At 36.2% G+C, this 17,000-nt stretch overlaps 1 protein-coding gene across 3 annotated transcripts in view; it reads left to right on the forward strand.

The window, feature by feature from the left end:
* The window catches only part of hipk3b (homeodomain interacting protein kinase 3b), a 74,094-nt gene that overhangs the window by 17,112 nt on the left and 39,982 nt on the right, over positions 1-17,000 (forward strand). For all 3 annotated transcript variants that reach the window (XM_051871013.1, XM_051871011.1, XM_051871012.1), the window contains exon 3: positions 13,205-13,328. In XM_051871013.1, coding sequence (XP_051726973.1) covers positions 13,205-13,328 — 124 coding nt within the window. The remainder of the gene's footprint in view (positions 1-13,204; positions 13,329-17,000) is intronic.

The following is a 17,000-nucleotide window of genomic DNA, read 5'->3' on the forward strand; positions in this document are numbered from 1 at the left end:
TCACATCATGTTTAGCAATGCGGTGGTAGGGTTAAGCTCACATGACATTGCAGTTCTTCACCATCACAAAATTGTATTATTTGCATGTGTTTTAAAGCCTTGTTGGTTAAACTTTCACATACACAAAAAGCCTTATTGTGCTAAAATTGTCAAATACACACAAGGTTTACATAAACAGTCATTTATATCTTAAGTTAATGTAAACAGTTCAGTAGTATATTAGATCTGTGCATTAGGTTTTAAAGTGACAGCAGCCTAATATACCTGCTGCTGTCTGTTTCATTAATGTTAATCAAACAACAAAATACATAAAGAAAAGCACTCACTGCTCTTGACTGAATAACTTCAGTAGCCTTGAGAATCAGTGTATATTTAATTCCTATGAAGTCAATGTAGTGTTTTATTACATTTGTTTATTCAGTTTCTTACTTGAATGATACTGTTACAGTAAATACACCTACTGTAGCTGAAAATATTAAAGTACGGTTTATTTCATTTGTATCTTATTGTATTTGTCCTATTATTTTTAATTTGCATCTTTGTTCTTTTATTAATAATAAAGATAAAATAATGAAATAAAATAGTGAAATAAGATTTTGGTCGTATCACTCTGACTTTTCTTTTGTTGCCTTGTAAGGTTACATTTTTAAAATAGGGAACTTGTTAGGGAAGTTTGGATGTACTGCTCAGTGACTTGCAAAATAGTTTTTTTTTTTTTTTTTTTTTTTTTTTTAAATAGAGTTTGTGATTGACTGGTGTTTGAAGGTTCCTGATCAATTAAACTGATCTTTGTGCAGTTCATGTATACTTGGGAATGCATTATGTATATACAGTTGCATGAAAAAGTATGGAAACCCCTTGCAAAATCTGAAAATGTGAATAATTTAACAAAATATTGTTAAAAATGTTATTTTTTTTAGTACTGTCTTGAGTAAGATATTTTGTTTACATATAGTCCACAAGACAAAAAAATAACTGAATTTATTAAAATAACCCCGTTCAAAAGTTCGGGAACCATTGGTTCTTAATACTGTGTGTGGTTACCTGGATGATCTACGACTTTTTTTTTTTTTTTTTTTGTGATGGTTGTTCATGAGTCCCTTGTTTGTTCTGAGCAGTTAAACTGCCCAATGTTCTTCAGAAAAATCCTCCAGGTCCTGCGGATTCTTCAGTTTTCAAGGATTTTTTGCATATTTGAACCCTTTTCAGCAGTGACTATATGATTTTGAGATCCATCTTTTCACACTGAGGACAGCTGAGGGACTCAAACACAACAATTAAAAAAGGTTCAAACATTCACTGATGCTCCAAAAGGAAACACAATGCATTAAGAGCCGGGGGGGTGAAAACTTTTGAACAGGATGAAGATGTCCAAATTTTTCTTATTTTGTTGAAATATCTTTTTTTTTTTTTTTTTTTTTTTTCATTTTAGTACTGCCCTTCAGAAGCAACAGAAGAGGCATGTTTCCCGGAAGACAAATTAAATACAATTTACCATTATCTTCAAATTCAAAAAGTTTTCAACGCCCGAGTATTGCATCGTGTAATAATATAATATATATAATCATTTTGTTTGCAAATTTGCATGCTTACAACCAGCAAGAATGAGAACCTCTTGGTTTTGAAATATGAATATGAATATAGACCAGAATTGCGAAAACACTTGTTTAATACATTTTCTCCACCCTCTAAACCTAAACTACCCATGTCACGTGAAAGTGATTTAATCTTACCCCCGTTTCTGCTGCTGTAGGAAGAGTTCTCTCAAACTCACTGTGGGGGCTGCACTCTGGAGACTACTGCCTAAAATTAGCTGATGGGAGGATGGCCAACTCTGTTTGACTTCTATAGATGGTGAAGTACGCTGGCAGTCAAAGTGAAATAAGGCAGAGCAAAATACTAGAGATCACTTTCGCGCTCAGTCAAGGTCACTGTCTTCCAGCGTCAGCTGTTTTGTTGCTTTTAGAAGCGGGAATATAGATAGACAGGCGTTTAAAAAGGGGGTGTGTTCCAGCAATCCCAGAAATTGAGCTCCACACTTTTGGTTAAAAATACAAATGAAAATCAAAATTTTATGAAAATAGCAAAACAATTAAATTAAGCTGTATTTGTAAATAAGTTCCAAAAAGGAAAAAAAAAATGTAGTCCGTATGACTTATAATTTGGATATGACATCGATCTTGTTGGCGAACAGTTTCTGCAGCCAGTTTATTAGATACAGGTTCTTGTTGTGCTGGTGATTTTTCCATGATGATTTGGCATGAATGGCCATGGACTCGGTATGTCTTTGACCATGTTCTGTTTGAGTTGGAAACTTTACCTCATCAATCATTTATCTGCTAGCGTTGGCAACATGGCAAACAAGGGCAATCAAATTGTGTCCCGTAAGAGGAACAAAGTAAATTGTCTTATAAACTTTTTTTTTTTTTCTTTTTTCTCCTCACTGTTATTTCATTTATATTCCATCTCATCTGCTCTCCTCTATTAGTTTAAAGGCGAAGTAGTAGTAAGTTGGATGGGTTTTTATAAACACATGAATGACTGTTCAAGTACAACTAGTCCTGTGTGTTGTAACAAGTCATATTGGGAAAGTTTACAATTCAAAAGAAAAAAAAAAATGTTCCAAACGTGCCAAACCCAGTGTAGTATATCAAGGATTCTTAGTGTTGTCAAGGCCTGTTTGAGATGTGTTATCAAGGATTAGGACTCATCAAGGACAGTGGAGGCAAAGGTAGCATTGTTACTTTAAAAGGGGTCATATGATGCTATTTTAAAAGTTCATTATTTTGATTATTGGGTTAATAGAAGAGCTAACATGCTTTAATCTTCAATTATTTTTCACATACTATACATTATTGTAGCTCTTCTATTCCCAGTCTGTCTGAAAAGCACTGATTTCTACAAAGCCCCTCCTTCTGAAAAGCTTAGAGTGCTCTGATTTGCCAGCTGGCCAAGTGAATTGTGATTTAGCCAAACACCTCAAGCTTGTGTCGGAAATGCAACGCCTCATACCATAATCGCAAGATTCAGCTTCCAAGGCTTCTAAAGCATTTGTAAACCCATAGTTAATAATAATCTCATCAGTTTTAAAATGGGGGGTTTAAATTAATAAAACGGAAAAAACCTCAAGCTTACAGATAAGTAAACAGTTGGTGATTAAAATAAAAACAAAGAAACTAATTACAAGCAATAGGACAACTACAATAAAACAGACAAATGAAATAGACCTTCCTGAAAACCTTCAAGCACTAGAAATAAGAAATACTACATAAATTGTACAAGTAATTAAATGTACAAAAAATACTTCATGATCTTCACTGTGTAAATTAAATATACATTTATTCTTATTAAAGCAAAGGTTATTCAGTCAAGAGCAGTGAGTGATTTTCTCTTGTCTTTTGTTGTTTGATTAACATTGATACAAATGGCAGCAGGTTTGTTAAGCTACTGTTACTTTAAGACTGGATGCACTGATCTAATAAACTGATACACATACACTTTCTCAACTGTTTACATTCACTTAAGGCATTAATTACAGTGTTTAAGAGCATAATAATAATTAATAATTTGTTCCATTTATGTAGCCCTTTTTCTCTGCACTCAAAGCACTTTACATATGGAAGGGGGGAGGGTACTAGCAAAAATGGGCATTTTGAGCAGTGTGTATATTTGACCGCTCAAGCCCAATAAGGGTCACTTTCTTAAAGGGTTAGTTCACCCCAAAATGAAAATTCTGTCATTACAAACTACAAACATATTTAAAACAGTTCATGTGAGTCCAGTGGTTCAACCTTAATATTATAAAGTGTTGAGAATACTTTTTGTGCGCCAAAAAAAAAAAAAAAAGTGACTTTATTCAACAATATCTAGTGATGGCCGATTTCAAAACACTGCTTCATGAAGCTTCAAAGCTTTACGAACCTTTTGTTTCGAATCAGTGGTTCAGAGCACCAAAGTCATGTGCGAAGGTCTTGCGGGTGTGGAACGACATGAGGGTGAGTAATTAAAGGGATAGTTCACCCAAAAATGAAAATGGTCATCATTTACTCACCCTCAAGTTGTTCCAAACCTGTAAAAATTTCTTTGTTCTGTTGAACACAAAGGAAGATATTTTGAAGAAAGTTTGTAACCAGGCCGCTTTGGGGCACCATTGACTTCCATAGTAGAAAAAAAAAATACTATGGAAGTCAGTGGTGCCCCAGAACTGTTTAGTTTCCCACATTCTTTAAAGCATCTTCCTTTGTGTTCAACATAACAAAAAGATGTATACAAGTTTGGAACAACTTGAGGGTGAGTAAATGATGACAGAATTTTCATTTTTGGGTGAACTATCCCTTTAATGACAGAATTTTCATTTTTGGGTGAACTAACCCTTTTAAAATCATTTGCTTTTAAATTGCAATGCTTAAAAATGCACACAATTGATGAACTTTCGTGACGGCACAGTACGGCAATGTCACGTGAGCTTAACCGCGGTAGAGGCGGTAGTCCAAAATGTCTACCAGTTGACAAATTTCTACCGGTTTATCGTGTCTACCTGTATATAAAGCTCTGTACCATGGACCTGATATGTTTGAAAGTGAGCGATAGACAGAAAGAAAGGGAAAAAAAGTGTATTGGTACCACTAGCCTGAACTAAACAAGCCTTAAGGACGCCCTGTATAATTGGCTGCCTTTGACTTCACATGAGTGAGCTTAACTAGCAGAGCTAGGGCTTGAAATCCTATCTTACAACTTATCACTATATAAATCTGAGATTGGTAATATGTAATATTCCTCTCATGTCATGTCTTTTAATCTGACAGGTGTTTTATTGTTTTTCTCACTCTTGACTTATTGTTAGTTTGACTTAGCCCAATGTTTGTTTCACATATCCACAGTTGGAAAGTATAAATGAATTTGACCATATGTCATTTTGTTTTATGAACTACTACAGAATTGGATTTGATATGTTAAAAGCTTCATTGAATCATATTAAATATTAAACTACATAAGCAGTAAAATTCTGTTTGTTTGCCTGCAGGAATGGGTTGCAATGAGAACTTGTCTGCTAAGATGTTGAACCGATTTATTTATTTTAGAACCCTAAATATTTGGGTTTGCTTAGAATGGTGTTTTAATATTGTACATTTGAAGCATATGATTTTCTTCTCTCTGGAACTACTTGCCTTTTCACTCAGCTAAACTTGTTTGACCTCTACCAACTCAACTGGGAACAGTTTGCAACATTTTGTTAGACTAACTGTTTAGAACTTGGAGTGTCCTTTATTTCAGCATACTGAAAGTAAACCACAGATGTTAGGATTTTATGGGAATCCCTCTCACAAGCCACAGAGTTAAGAATTCTCCCCCCTCCCTCTGGGATCAGATTCTTTATTAGTCTTTGTTTAGTTGCACTTCCCAGAAGTAGTCTCAAAAGAGAACTAGGATGTGACTCAGAAATATCCCGGTTATCTTCCTCCATCATTGTAGCTGTAAGCTTCAATAAGGAAATAAAGAGCATGCGAATTAATGGATTTAGGTTTTATAAAATTTGAGGCCTTTTGTAGTCCAAACTCTTTTTCTGAGACGAATAGACAACATTACCGCAAAATGTTAAAGGTAAATCTTAATGATGCACCGTGACTTCAGATTACTGTCCTGTGATGAAGGGATTTCTGTCTGTTTGCTTGATCTGGGCAGGTTGTCTCTGTTTGCTAATAGTGTTCGTGTTGAACAAGGGTTATGTTGAGCCATGCTGGAGACATGAAGTACATTTGTCTTGGATCTGCTCAGACACAGTAGATCTGGCTTTGGTTTGAGTTTGAAGATATGCTTCATCTCCAGGTGTTTTTAGATCCATTTGGGTCTTTGGTGTTCTTAATCTTGATGTATAAAGATCTACCTGCATTCTGGAAACTTCACACAATCTGGAGGGTGTCCTGTACACTTCCACTGAAAGACTTGAAAGTGGCTATACATGACGAAGTACCCAAAAATTTCCTTCTGTCTCTGTGGGATATTTTCCTGGCAGGGCTGTTGTCTAGTTCCAACCTGTCCGTGAGACCGTATTATCAAGAAATAGGCTTCATATTGCATTTTTTTGTGTAACTGCAACAAAACATTTTCAACCCCCTAAGAATTTGTTTTGTCTGTCTCACTACGATAATAGTTATAAGGTTTATCTTTTTAGGGCTTTATACATGACAATCAGGGTGTTTGGTTTCAAAAGTTGTTTATTATGCTCAGGTAACACACCTCCATGTGAGATTTTCTATTAGCTTGCCATTTGCTTTCTCCTCTAAATATAGTATCATAAGCTTATTGCTTTAAAAAGCGTGAGCTTTGTGGAAAGGTAATCTTTAATAATGTTTATGTGGTTGTCAATTAAAGATCTTTCATTCGACAGAGCCGGTTACTGTCAGCCTTGGTGACATTGATAGATTTATTTTTGCTTGAATTCAGCTAAAAGCTCTTTACCAAGAGAAAACTTGCCATTAGAATGACCATGGACAAGTTTTCACACCCACAAAAGGTTCATGCCACCTAGCTAGTTATCAGGGATCACGTTGAAATAACGCATGGGCGTTTGGTTTCACAGATTGCACGTTAAGACCTCAAAGTACTGGGTTTCACATTAGTGCGAGAGAACCGAAAAACAGTGCTGGAGTGTGAACTGCGTTTCCTTCTACAAACCAATGATTGCTTAAAGAAAAGGTAGTCAAATTGTAGGGCTGGGTATTGACTCAATTTTCACGATTCAATTCGATTTCTATTCACATGCTTGCGATTCGGTTCGATTACGATTTTGATTCGATATCGATTATTTTGGATGTAGTATATCAGTTACAGTACATGGCACATTTTCTAGAGGAAATAAATCTCTCAACTAATGCTGTAAACTACACATGGGAGTCAGTTGCTACTACTTTACTATAATATTAATGGTTAAAATTAACTTATTTATATACAAACACTTTAATTACACTCAATTATGGTTTTTTTTTATAATTAATAAAGTTTAGAATTACATAATCATATTTCTACTCCAATTCGTTCTTTTTTTTAAATATAAACATTTAAATCGTGGTTGTCATAACTGATTTATTCAAACATGGATTAAATATTGAAAAACATTATAATGAATATGTAACAGTGCATAGCTATATTTATCAGAATGCTGCTTTCTAGAGTTCATTTTTCTAGCTGACTAATGAATTTATGGTCACTGAATATGTTTTTCTGAGGTAAATGTGACATTATGTGACATTGTTTACAAGCTGTTTTATTGATGTCTTCCCGAGGTTGAAACACTGATTGAGCTATTACACGAGACATGATACGGATTTCGGTAAGTTGTACTGTATATTTTAACATACCTTCAGATGTTTAGTCATGTTTATTTCGTGCTGTAACTAGTATTAAAGCGGAGGAGAGGATGTTCACATTCGCTCCGTGCTGACGCTTCTCTTTAACTGAGGCGCTAAAGCGATCTGTCACGTCACATTAAATAGCGCCAAAACGGTATTTATTTTTTGGATCTCATAATAAGATGGACGTCATTTGAAATCTGAGACTTTGCTTCATATCAAAAGTAACAAAGCACAAAGATTATTGCGATTTATTGGATGGGAGGCGCGCTACATGTTCTGTTCATTCATCAACAGACTAGACTAATCGATTCTTGGGATTTAAGAATCGATATCGGTTCGTAAAAATGAGAATCGATTAAAATCGAGAAATCAATATTGTTTACCCAGGCCTATCAAATTGGATTCATCTTACTGTTCACTTTTGAAGTGTAAGTTCAGTGAATATATGGCTCTTGCACTGCATTCCACTTTTCCCACAATTTGACCACCAGCACCATTCATATGGATGTTCAGTAAACATACATACCACCATCTAAAAAATCATTTTGAGTCTCTTTATTGTGGAGTTTAATCCGCTTAACAGACTTCATGGACTTTGAGTCTTATTACTCATTACTTCGATTATGGTTTTCATTACCAGACTTCAGTAAACATTCCAGGAACAGGCCCACAGGTGCAGTGTAGCTATGATAGGGCAGAAGCATGTTTCTTTGCATGTCCCCGTGTTGGGTTAATGAAAATTACAGTAATGTTCAGAATAAATGATGACTCATTTAATAATTTTGCGATCCCTATTGTCGGTGTATTATCGACGTAAAATTCTAGATTCTGAATATAAGACGACTCCATTTTTTCAGATGTATTTCCAAGAAAAAAAAAAAAAAAAGTGTTCTAAGCAATACGGTAAGCCTGTGAGGCAAAAGGATATTTTGAATGCCAGTGCAAAAATAGTTGGGCACTGATGGCATCATATAGGCCATACTATGTTGTAGCTTTAAGTACATGGAGCTGATTTTAGATCAGCATTCGGTTTAAGCTTTCTCTCTTATGACGACATTAATGTTCTTAATTTTATCCTATGTTATTTCTGGTTTAAATATGCAGTTGCTGTTAACGAAGTATTGCTCATAGTTAAAAATGGCACACTCCCTTTCTGCTAATGATAATTTCATAATTTTTCATCACATTTTCAAATTTTAAAACATTTAATGTTTAATTTAGTAATTGTTTATATTGACTGGTACCTTGGAGTCTGATTGGTTGGTTGAGACAGCAGTTAGACACTGTATATGGACACATTGTGTTCATTTAAACTGCAATATGTGGCCAATAACGAATAAGGATTTTCATTAAGTAAATTATAATTATTATATATTTTATTATTAACAGCTTCCTCACCCTTGGAAAAAACACTGACTGCCACTGCTTGAAAGTGCTGGGAAAGTGCTTGAATTTCATTCTTAAAAATTTATACGAACCCTGTGTCCAGCTGGTCCTAGGATTCAAACTACTGTTCTTGGTAATTTGAGTCTGTCTACACCAGTGATTCCCAACCTGGGGTCTAGGGGTGTCAGAATTTGCAACTGGTGTACAGAAACTTGATTTAAGGTCAAATATGGCTGCAAAATAACTTTTGTTTCCAAAGTAAATAACACGGTTACAAGGTGTGTAATTCAAACCACTTTATTAAATAACTCCCAACCCATCATCGACATTACAAATAGCTGCTCTTCAGTCTGCATAATTGTGTGGCTCTACTTCGACTCTCTTCTGAACTCTTTCCTCACACAAACATATTCTTTTCATTAAATGTGAAAGGTTGCCAGATATCACAAAAAACCACCATGACCCTGTATTGTGCTTTGGCTAGGAAAGCACAAGTTAAAAGGCAGGAAATGTAATTTATTATAATTTATTATGACTAAAATAGTTCAGTATACAATATTTAAATATTATTGAATAAAAACAAAGTGACAACAAAAAGTTGGGAACCATGAGTCTACATGGAGGAACAACCCACCCTCCAAAAATATCCCAGTTTCATTACTGTATGCAATCACTCTGGGAAGAGATTTTCACTACCGTGATTATTTAGTGCCGCCCCTCAGAGACAGATCAGATATATGGATGGAGATGCCGTTAATAGATTGGCTCTCACCTGTTTATGAGGGAGAGACGATATATGAGACCTGCAGTGGATCATCACCCAGCGGCTGGTGGAGATTGAGCTGCTTTATGCATGGAGACATCAGGAAGCTCTCTGAATTCCTTTGTTTGATGCAAGGGAGCTTGTAGTAGGAGGCTTAATGCAGGTTTTTTTTTTTTTTTTAACTGAGTTAGGCATGTCTCACATTAATGCACATTTGTTCCCCACATACAGTAAAAGTAAAGATGATATACATCTCACAAAATGTTCTTCCTTTTTAATTCAAACTTTAGTTAGATGCCATGCTACATAGGCAGCTACATTCCTAGGCAGCATCCAAACCGAAATTGAACCTCATGTATGACCATGCTGAAACTGTGTTCTTGGTCACTACTCATTCACACCACACAAATGGCATTTCAAGTAAAGAAATTAAGAAAATTATTGCCCAAAGTGTACCTTTTTTATGTGAACGCAAGGGTCTTTCAGTTCTTTCTTTCAGTTAAAACAGCTGAAGCATGCATTTTAGTCTAGGACTAGCCTAAGCCTTGTCCGTGAAACTGGGGGTTTATATCTTAAATGGTATATTGTCTTAATAATTTTAAAGGTCTTAAATTTGGAGATGGAAAACAAGAATCACGATACAGCCTAGTGTGATTATTAAACTTCTAAAAGCTATGATTTTATTAAATAATTGAGTACTGCACAGTAGAAATATTTATAGGCCTTAGCTGTACATGAAATAAGCATTCACGTCAAAACTGATGTATATTTCAGACTTAAAGTCGGCATAAAAACAAAATTGACCCTATTTACTTTGTTAGTACACATTACTAGTCTTGTGGTAAACTGTGCAAGTTGATTTAAAAAAAAAAAAGTCTTTGTAATCTTTACAATCAGACTTAGTCTCTGATGACGTCAGTTTGACGGCTTGGGTAGAACATCCTCTCCAACTGTCAGTCTGCTGCGAGCTTTGGCAGCAAGCTGAATAGAATGCTCACTTTTCTAGATCCAGTCAATTCCCAGAAGGAAAAACAAGCCACACCCTCTATTTTTCTCATTCAATATTCAGTTTCAGTCGGAAAATGCATCACGATACTGAAGTAATCATTCAATATAGAGTACCTCAGGGATGACGTGTTTTTGTAGGCCAACACGGAAGTTAGCGCCGCATGGGTTCCCTCGATCGAAAGCCTATTCATTTTTCCAATACACTTTTGGAAAATTGCAAAAAATAAGCTCTGTTTAACAAAGGGTTATGACACTTAAACATTTTGTCTATCAAGATAATCTTTACAAGTTAACACAACATTTATAAGTTTTGAATCCTAAATAAAGTCGTCAGATATAAAAAGCTAACAGTAGGCTATAAACGGACTACAGCACACCATGGTCACGGATCAACATCACCACCACCAAGCTTCCTCAAACTTTTAGAAAACTACTTTATCTAAAAACATGCTCGCTGATTATGATCTGCGCTGTGTATGAATACTTATCCACTTTTTCATGAGAAATGCTGTCCAAATGTCCTGTTTGATATGATGACATCTAAAGTCCCCGCCAAAGGAAGTAGTTCCTTTAAGCAATTTGTTAGCAACCGCTGTTTTTAAGACACAATAAAGGTTTAAAAAAAATCACAAGCGAGTTATAACTGATGTGTTTTATGTCATAGATTAAAACGTGAAAATATTTAGAGGCTTTGTTAACCACAGACCTTATTTCAGGTGATTTAGCAAAAACCCATTCAAAAAACCCATTGACTTCGGGGTGATGGAACCGGAAATCCTAAAATGCTAACTCGCTTCCGGGTTTTGCCTACAAAAACACGTCATCCCTGAGGTACTCTATTCCGTTTCAGTCGTAAAATACGTCACGATACTGAAGTCGGTCACAACATCCAGTTCACGTTGACTTTAAACAATAGCTTTATTGACGTTAGCATGTTGCTAAGCTAAAGTCTTGGTTTTACCAGTAAGCAAAAACGATACCTGAACCTATGATGCCTAAAAATGTTGCCTATGATGGCAGCTCACTATGTTTTGAGACAGCGCTTATATTTCAATAATAGAATTGTTTGTCCTTGTGTAGCCTGAGTGACAGTAATCTGTCAGATAGACTTACTGAGATGAGTGCTGACTGGAGCAGCATCACGGTCTCACACGGAGAGACCTTAATGCCATTCAATGAGATCACCGTGGTGATTCGTTGCTAAGCAGTCACTGGGCTTCCTGCGTCACCATGTCTACACTTTAAGTAGAGCTCTCTGACCTGGTATCCCATGTGAGACCAATCCTACCCTAAAATAACTGCTTGCCTGTGCCTTTACAAAAGCAAAATGTTTTTAAATATATAATTGTATGTGCCATGTTTTGTTTACTCAAAGATTGTTTTTTTTTGTTTTTTTACCCAGCCCTAAAAGGGGTGGACAATATAAAGAAAACTATGTTTTGAATGATTTGATATTGATCTGCGATTGATCTTTTAAATTATGCCTATTTACAGTTGATGTGGCAATTTCTGCTAAAATATTATTTGTAGTGAGAGCTCCTATCCTGCTTATGAGTCTGTCGCAAATAGGTTCATGTACCTCTGTCACTCATCGCATCAGTTTTGTGGGCTTGCCACTATACAAATGGGGAAGAGTGTTCTAATTTCCATGACTGTGTGCCCCTCACACTGAAATTAAATTGCCCTTGTAACCTTTTCCGGGCAGTTCTATGAACTTTTTTTCTCTGCAGTGTTGTACAGTACATTTGTAAAATTAACCAAGTCAGTTTAGTTATATAAAATGTAATATACTTTGTAAATGCATGTTATAGATCTTATTGTGAACAATTCATTTTTTTTTTACCTCACCATTTTCAATCAAAATGTCATAACTGTATGTCCAGTCACATTTTAAAGGGGTCATGAACTGCATTATTTTATAATGTTTCCTGAGGTGCACTTATAATGTTATGTATGATTTTTACAACAAAAAAAATAAAAATAAAAAATTGTCATCATTTAGACACGAAAGGCCATTTTCTACCCTGATTTTAGCTCTTTGATTTAAACGCTCTGTTGGAAGGGGCGTCTGCTGTGAGACTTAAGTGTAAACGCCCACTGCTATGATTAGCTAACATCATTGCATCTGAAATAAGTATTACATGTGGAACTCTCTCTAAATATTTTACTACGTTTTTACCATTACAGCTGTTGAGATTAACAAATCATGAAAGGTGTTGATTACAGCATTATATTTAGATCTACTCCCGTCGCATGAAAGGTTGCAGCGACGAGCATTGTAGCCGATGACAGACATGTCTGTTGAGCGCATGAATGCAGTGATCTCATCATTGCTACTCGATTTCTGCACTCTCACAAATGCTTTCATCATAACTAACAATGCTAACACGATGTAAATAAAAGATTAATTGCAGAGTGTAGACAGCATCATTGATTATAATGGGAGTTATAATCAATGATCAAACTGTGTGATTGATAGCTCCAGCGATTATAAAGGGAGGGTTTGCTTTCTCTATATAATTTAATCACAATTTACATAACGGATTATTTTCATGCTAAGAGAAACAATGTGAAGTTGACCATTTAGTCACTGGCTTGATTTACTGACGCATAAAAAATAAACAATTTTAAGATGAAGGTAGAATTGTGTGTGTGTGTGTGTTATGTTGCTCATATTGGTGTTTGTCATCTTCAGGGCTCCTGAGATCATTCTTGGCCTGCCTTTTTGTGAAGCCATAGACATGTGGTCGCTGGGATGTGTGATTGCTGAGCTCTTCTTGGGCTGGCCCCTCTACCCAGGAGCCCTCGAGTTTGACCAGGTAATTTTTCTAAAACTCCTCTTTCCTCCTCCATCCACCTTTCTTTCAGTATCTCTCTTCTCCTGTCTAAACAAATCTCATGAAACCTGCCCAGAACCAGAACCTGCCACATATTTCACCACCAAAATGAAATTTGGTGTATTTGTCATTCTGTTTTAAGTCATTGGTCACTTTTTAAAATGTTGCAAAAATTGTAATTGCATTGTGTGCTTTGTGCAAAATATTATTTGCGTATTATAATTTCAAAGTTTTTCTTTTAATTTTGGGGTGAAAGGTGACCTAGACATGGTTTCGTGAGATTGGGCCATATCCATGTCTCTTTCTCGGTTTCAAATTTTGTTTTATAGTCTCTTTGATACTCATTCACTCACTCACTCACACATACACTGAATGTCTCTTCATGATCGGGAGTTCTCCATATTTCTCCTTCTCTTGACGTAATCTATTTAGCACAGAGCCGTGGTATGTGCTGTCATGCCCAAACGATCTCCAGAAGAATTTTCACGGCCGCTTCTTAGCGGCTGTGTTGGCGTACAAGTGTCAGCTTGTGGGTGTTTTTTGTGTGCGCTCCTGCTGCTTCTGTCTGAGTGTGCATGGTTTATGATCTGAGTGTTTTCTAGTTTTCGGGCCCCACTCCTCCTGCTGCTGGGCCCCTGAATGCCCCGGGGTGAAACTGAGAGGAGGGGCATTACCAAGTCTCTGTGTGTCTGCATACGTGATTGATACGCCGGAACAAGCCCAGATTAGAACACTGTTTCTGGGGAGGGTTTGGAAAGGAGAGCCCCAGCAGCTCCTGACTTGACACAGCAGTTGACTGCTGTAGCTGGGGGTTTTGATGGGTTTTCCTCCTCCTCTTGGCCAGGCTGTTAATGCAGCTGGGTTATGGATCTCAAGATGCCAGCGGGTGCCATGAGCTTCAGTCAGTCTTAAAGCTACATGCCCCTTACTGCTCATATATAACCCTGTATTATGCCAGGAAGACCTTTTTAAGCCCATGAGAATTTGGTCTGCTGGGCATAATTCATCTCCACTATCACAACACTCTAGCTTTAACTCAACAACACATGTGAGAAGAAAAGTCAGAACTTTTTTTCAGGAATGGTGGATCAGAATGTACCCATTCCTGATGTCAGATTCCACTGCTCAACGTCTCTATCTCCATTTGGATTACTTTATTTTTCTGGGGCCATATTCTCAAAACATCTTAAAGGGATGGTTCACCCAAAAATGAAAATTATCCAATGACTTACTCACCCTCAAGCCATCCTAGGTGTATAAATCTTCTTTCAGACAAACAGAATCGGAGATATATTTAAAAATATCCTTAGTCCTCCAAGGTTTACAATGGTTGTGAATGGCTGGTCAAATTTTGAAGACAAAAAAATGCATCCATCCATTTAAAAAAATTAATCCATACGACTCCAGGAGGTTAATGAAGGCCTTCTGAAGTGAATCGATGCATTTGTGTAAAACAGATCCTTATTTAAAATTTTATAAAGTAAAATAACGAGCTTCTTATGGTTGCAACAAACTCAAGCTCCTCTTCTCTTATATCGAAATCCTCCAACATTTCTCTGTAAAATTTCTCATATTAGACTTCTAATTCGTGACCGGTGTTTTGTTTTACTCTCTCCTCTGCGCCTCTGCGTTCATCATTGCGTCATTGCGAGGAGCTCAGAGGTTGCTCTTCCGCCCAAATTGACGTGCGCAGTAAGCGTATGGTCTTCCGCCGGAAGCTAGTTATTTGAATTTATAAAGTTTTAAATAAGGATATTTGTTTTACACAAATGCATCGATTCGCTTCAGAAGGCCTTTATTAACCCCCTGGAGTCGTATGGATTCATTTTTTTTTTTTTTTTTTTGTCTTCAAAATTTGACCAGCCGTTCACAACCATTAGAAACCTTGGAGGACTAAAGATATTTTTTTAAATATGTCTTATTTATATCTTGTGTAGATACCTAGGATGTGTACCTACACCTAGGATGGCTTGAGGGTGAGTAACTCGTGGGATCATTTTCATTTTTGGGTGAACTATCCCTTTAAAGGGTTAGTTCACCCAAAAATGAAAATAATGTCATTAATTACTCACCCTCATGCCGTTCCCCACCCGTAAGACCTTCGTTAATCTTCGGAATCACAAATTAAGATATTTTTGTTGAAATCCACTGTACTCACATGAACTGATTTAAATATGTTTTAATGGATCTTGAGAGAGAAAATGTCATTGCTGGCTATGGAGGCCTCACGGAGCCATCGGATTTCAACACAAATATCTCAATTTGCGTTCCGAAGATTAACGAAGGTCTTATGGGTGTGGAACGGCATGAGGGTGAGTAACAAATGACAGAATTTTCATTTTTGTGTGAACTAACGCTTTAAGGCTAAAAGTAGCTCCTAACTTGCTGATTTAGGAGAAACTCCTAAAAACTCCCAAAAACTCCTAGAAACTCCTAAAAATAATGGGCGTGTCAGTCCTAAATTTATGACTCGTACATTTTTGCTCTAGGAGTGTTTCACAAAAGCATTTTAGCACTAAAACTAGCTCTTAAACCTGTGAAAAGTTAGTAGTAAACGCTACTAAAACCAAATCACAAACAATCCTAAAAAAGGTTGTTGCTGGCAATCCGCCTCAGCAATTCGCCCAAAGACACTGTACATCATTGAGGCAATAGGCGATAGAACCTTGAGTACTGAGGCTTTTCTTCAAAAATGCAATAAATATCTGGATTTATAGGTTTTAATCTGCAATGACATAACATAAAGGTTGATGATGGAGAATAAAACATTGCGGTCAAGTTGAATATAATGTCCTATCATCTGCGCTGATAGCCTTGTGGGTAGCTCGGGCTCGTGGACTTTTCCCGATCCTGTCCCCCCTTTCTCACAGAAAGAAATCCAAACCCATATGTTTTTTTGTTTGTTTTTTGTTTGTTTGTTTGAAACAAGATACTGACAAGCTGTCAAAGTGAACTATATTTATATTAATTGGACATTTGATGTAATACAGTAGCTTTGTGTGAGGAACAGACCGAAATTTAAATTAACAATTATTTTGATAGTTTTATTATTTTAGATTATTTGATTAATCTATCAGTTATTTTTACGATTAGTCAATATTTTAGTTTACTTATCAATAAATAACATCTGCCATAAATCTTTCAAGATTGTACTCAAACATTTTCTCATAAAAGTACTTTAAATTCTTGGATCAATGTATTCATAGATTTAGCGTGTAGCGTATATGTCGGACACAGATTCATAATGGAACGAAAGTACTCAGTATTCTCAGCATTGGTAGCTCAACTATTGTCATGACTGAGCAACAGTTTGAAAGTGACTTTTGCTGGAAAGTAAAAAAAAAAAAAAAAAAAGTTGACATGTTTATAACTAGATACCTGACATTTGACACTGACACTATCACCCCCTTGAGTACTGAGGGTTTGTTACTTCCAAAGGTTAGGAATTCAAGAACACATGAAGTATGTTTAACAAGACTTTCGCCACATCATCTCTAACAATTATACATGTGGGGTATCACCTAACTGCCTAAGGTGTGATTCCAGTCTAGGGACTAAAATGGCTTGTGGTATCATACTCCTAATCCACGCGCCTCCTTCACTGGGGTGTTCAATTTAATCTCACACAGCAAAAGATAATTATAGCATAAATTG

This window comes from Ctenopharyngodon idella, chromosome 18, assembly GCF_019924925.1.
Source record: "Ctenopharyngodon idella isolate HZGC_01 chromosome 18, HZGC01, whole genome shotgun sequence".
NCBI lineage: Eukaryota > Metazoa > Chordata > Actinopteri > Cypriniformes > Xenocyprididae > Ctenopharyngodon > Ctenopharyngodon idella.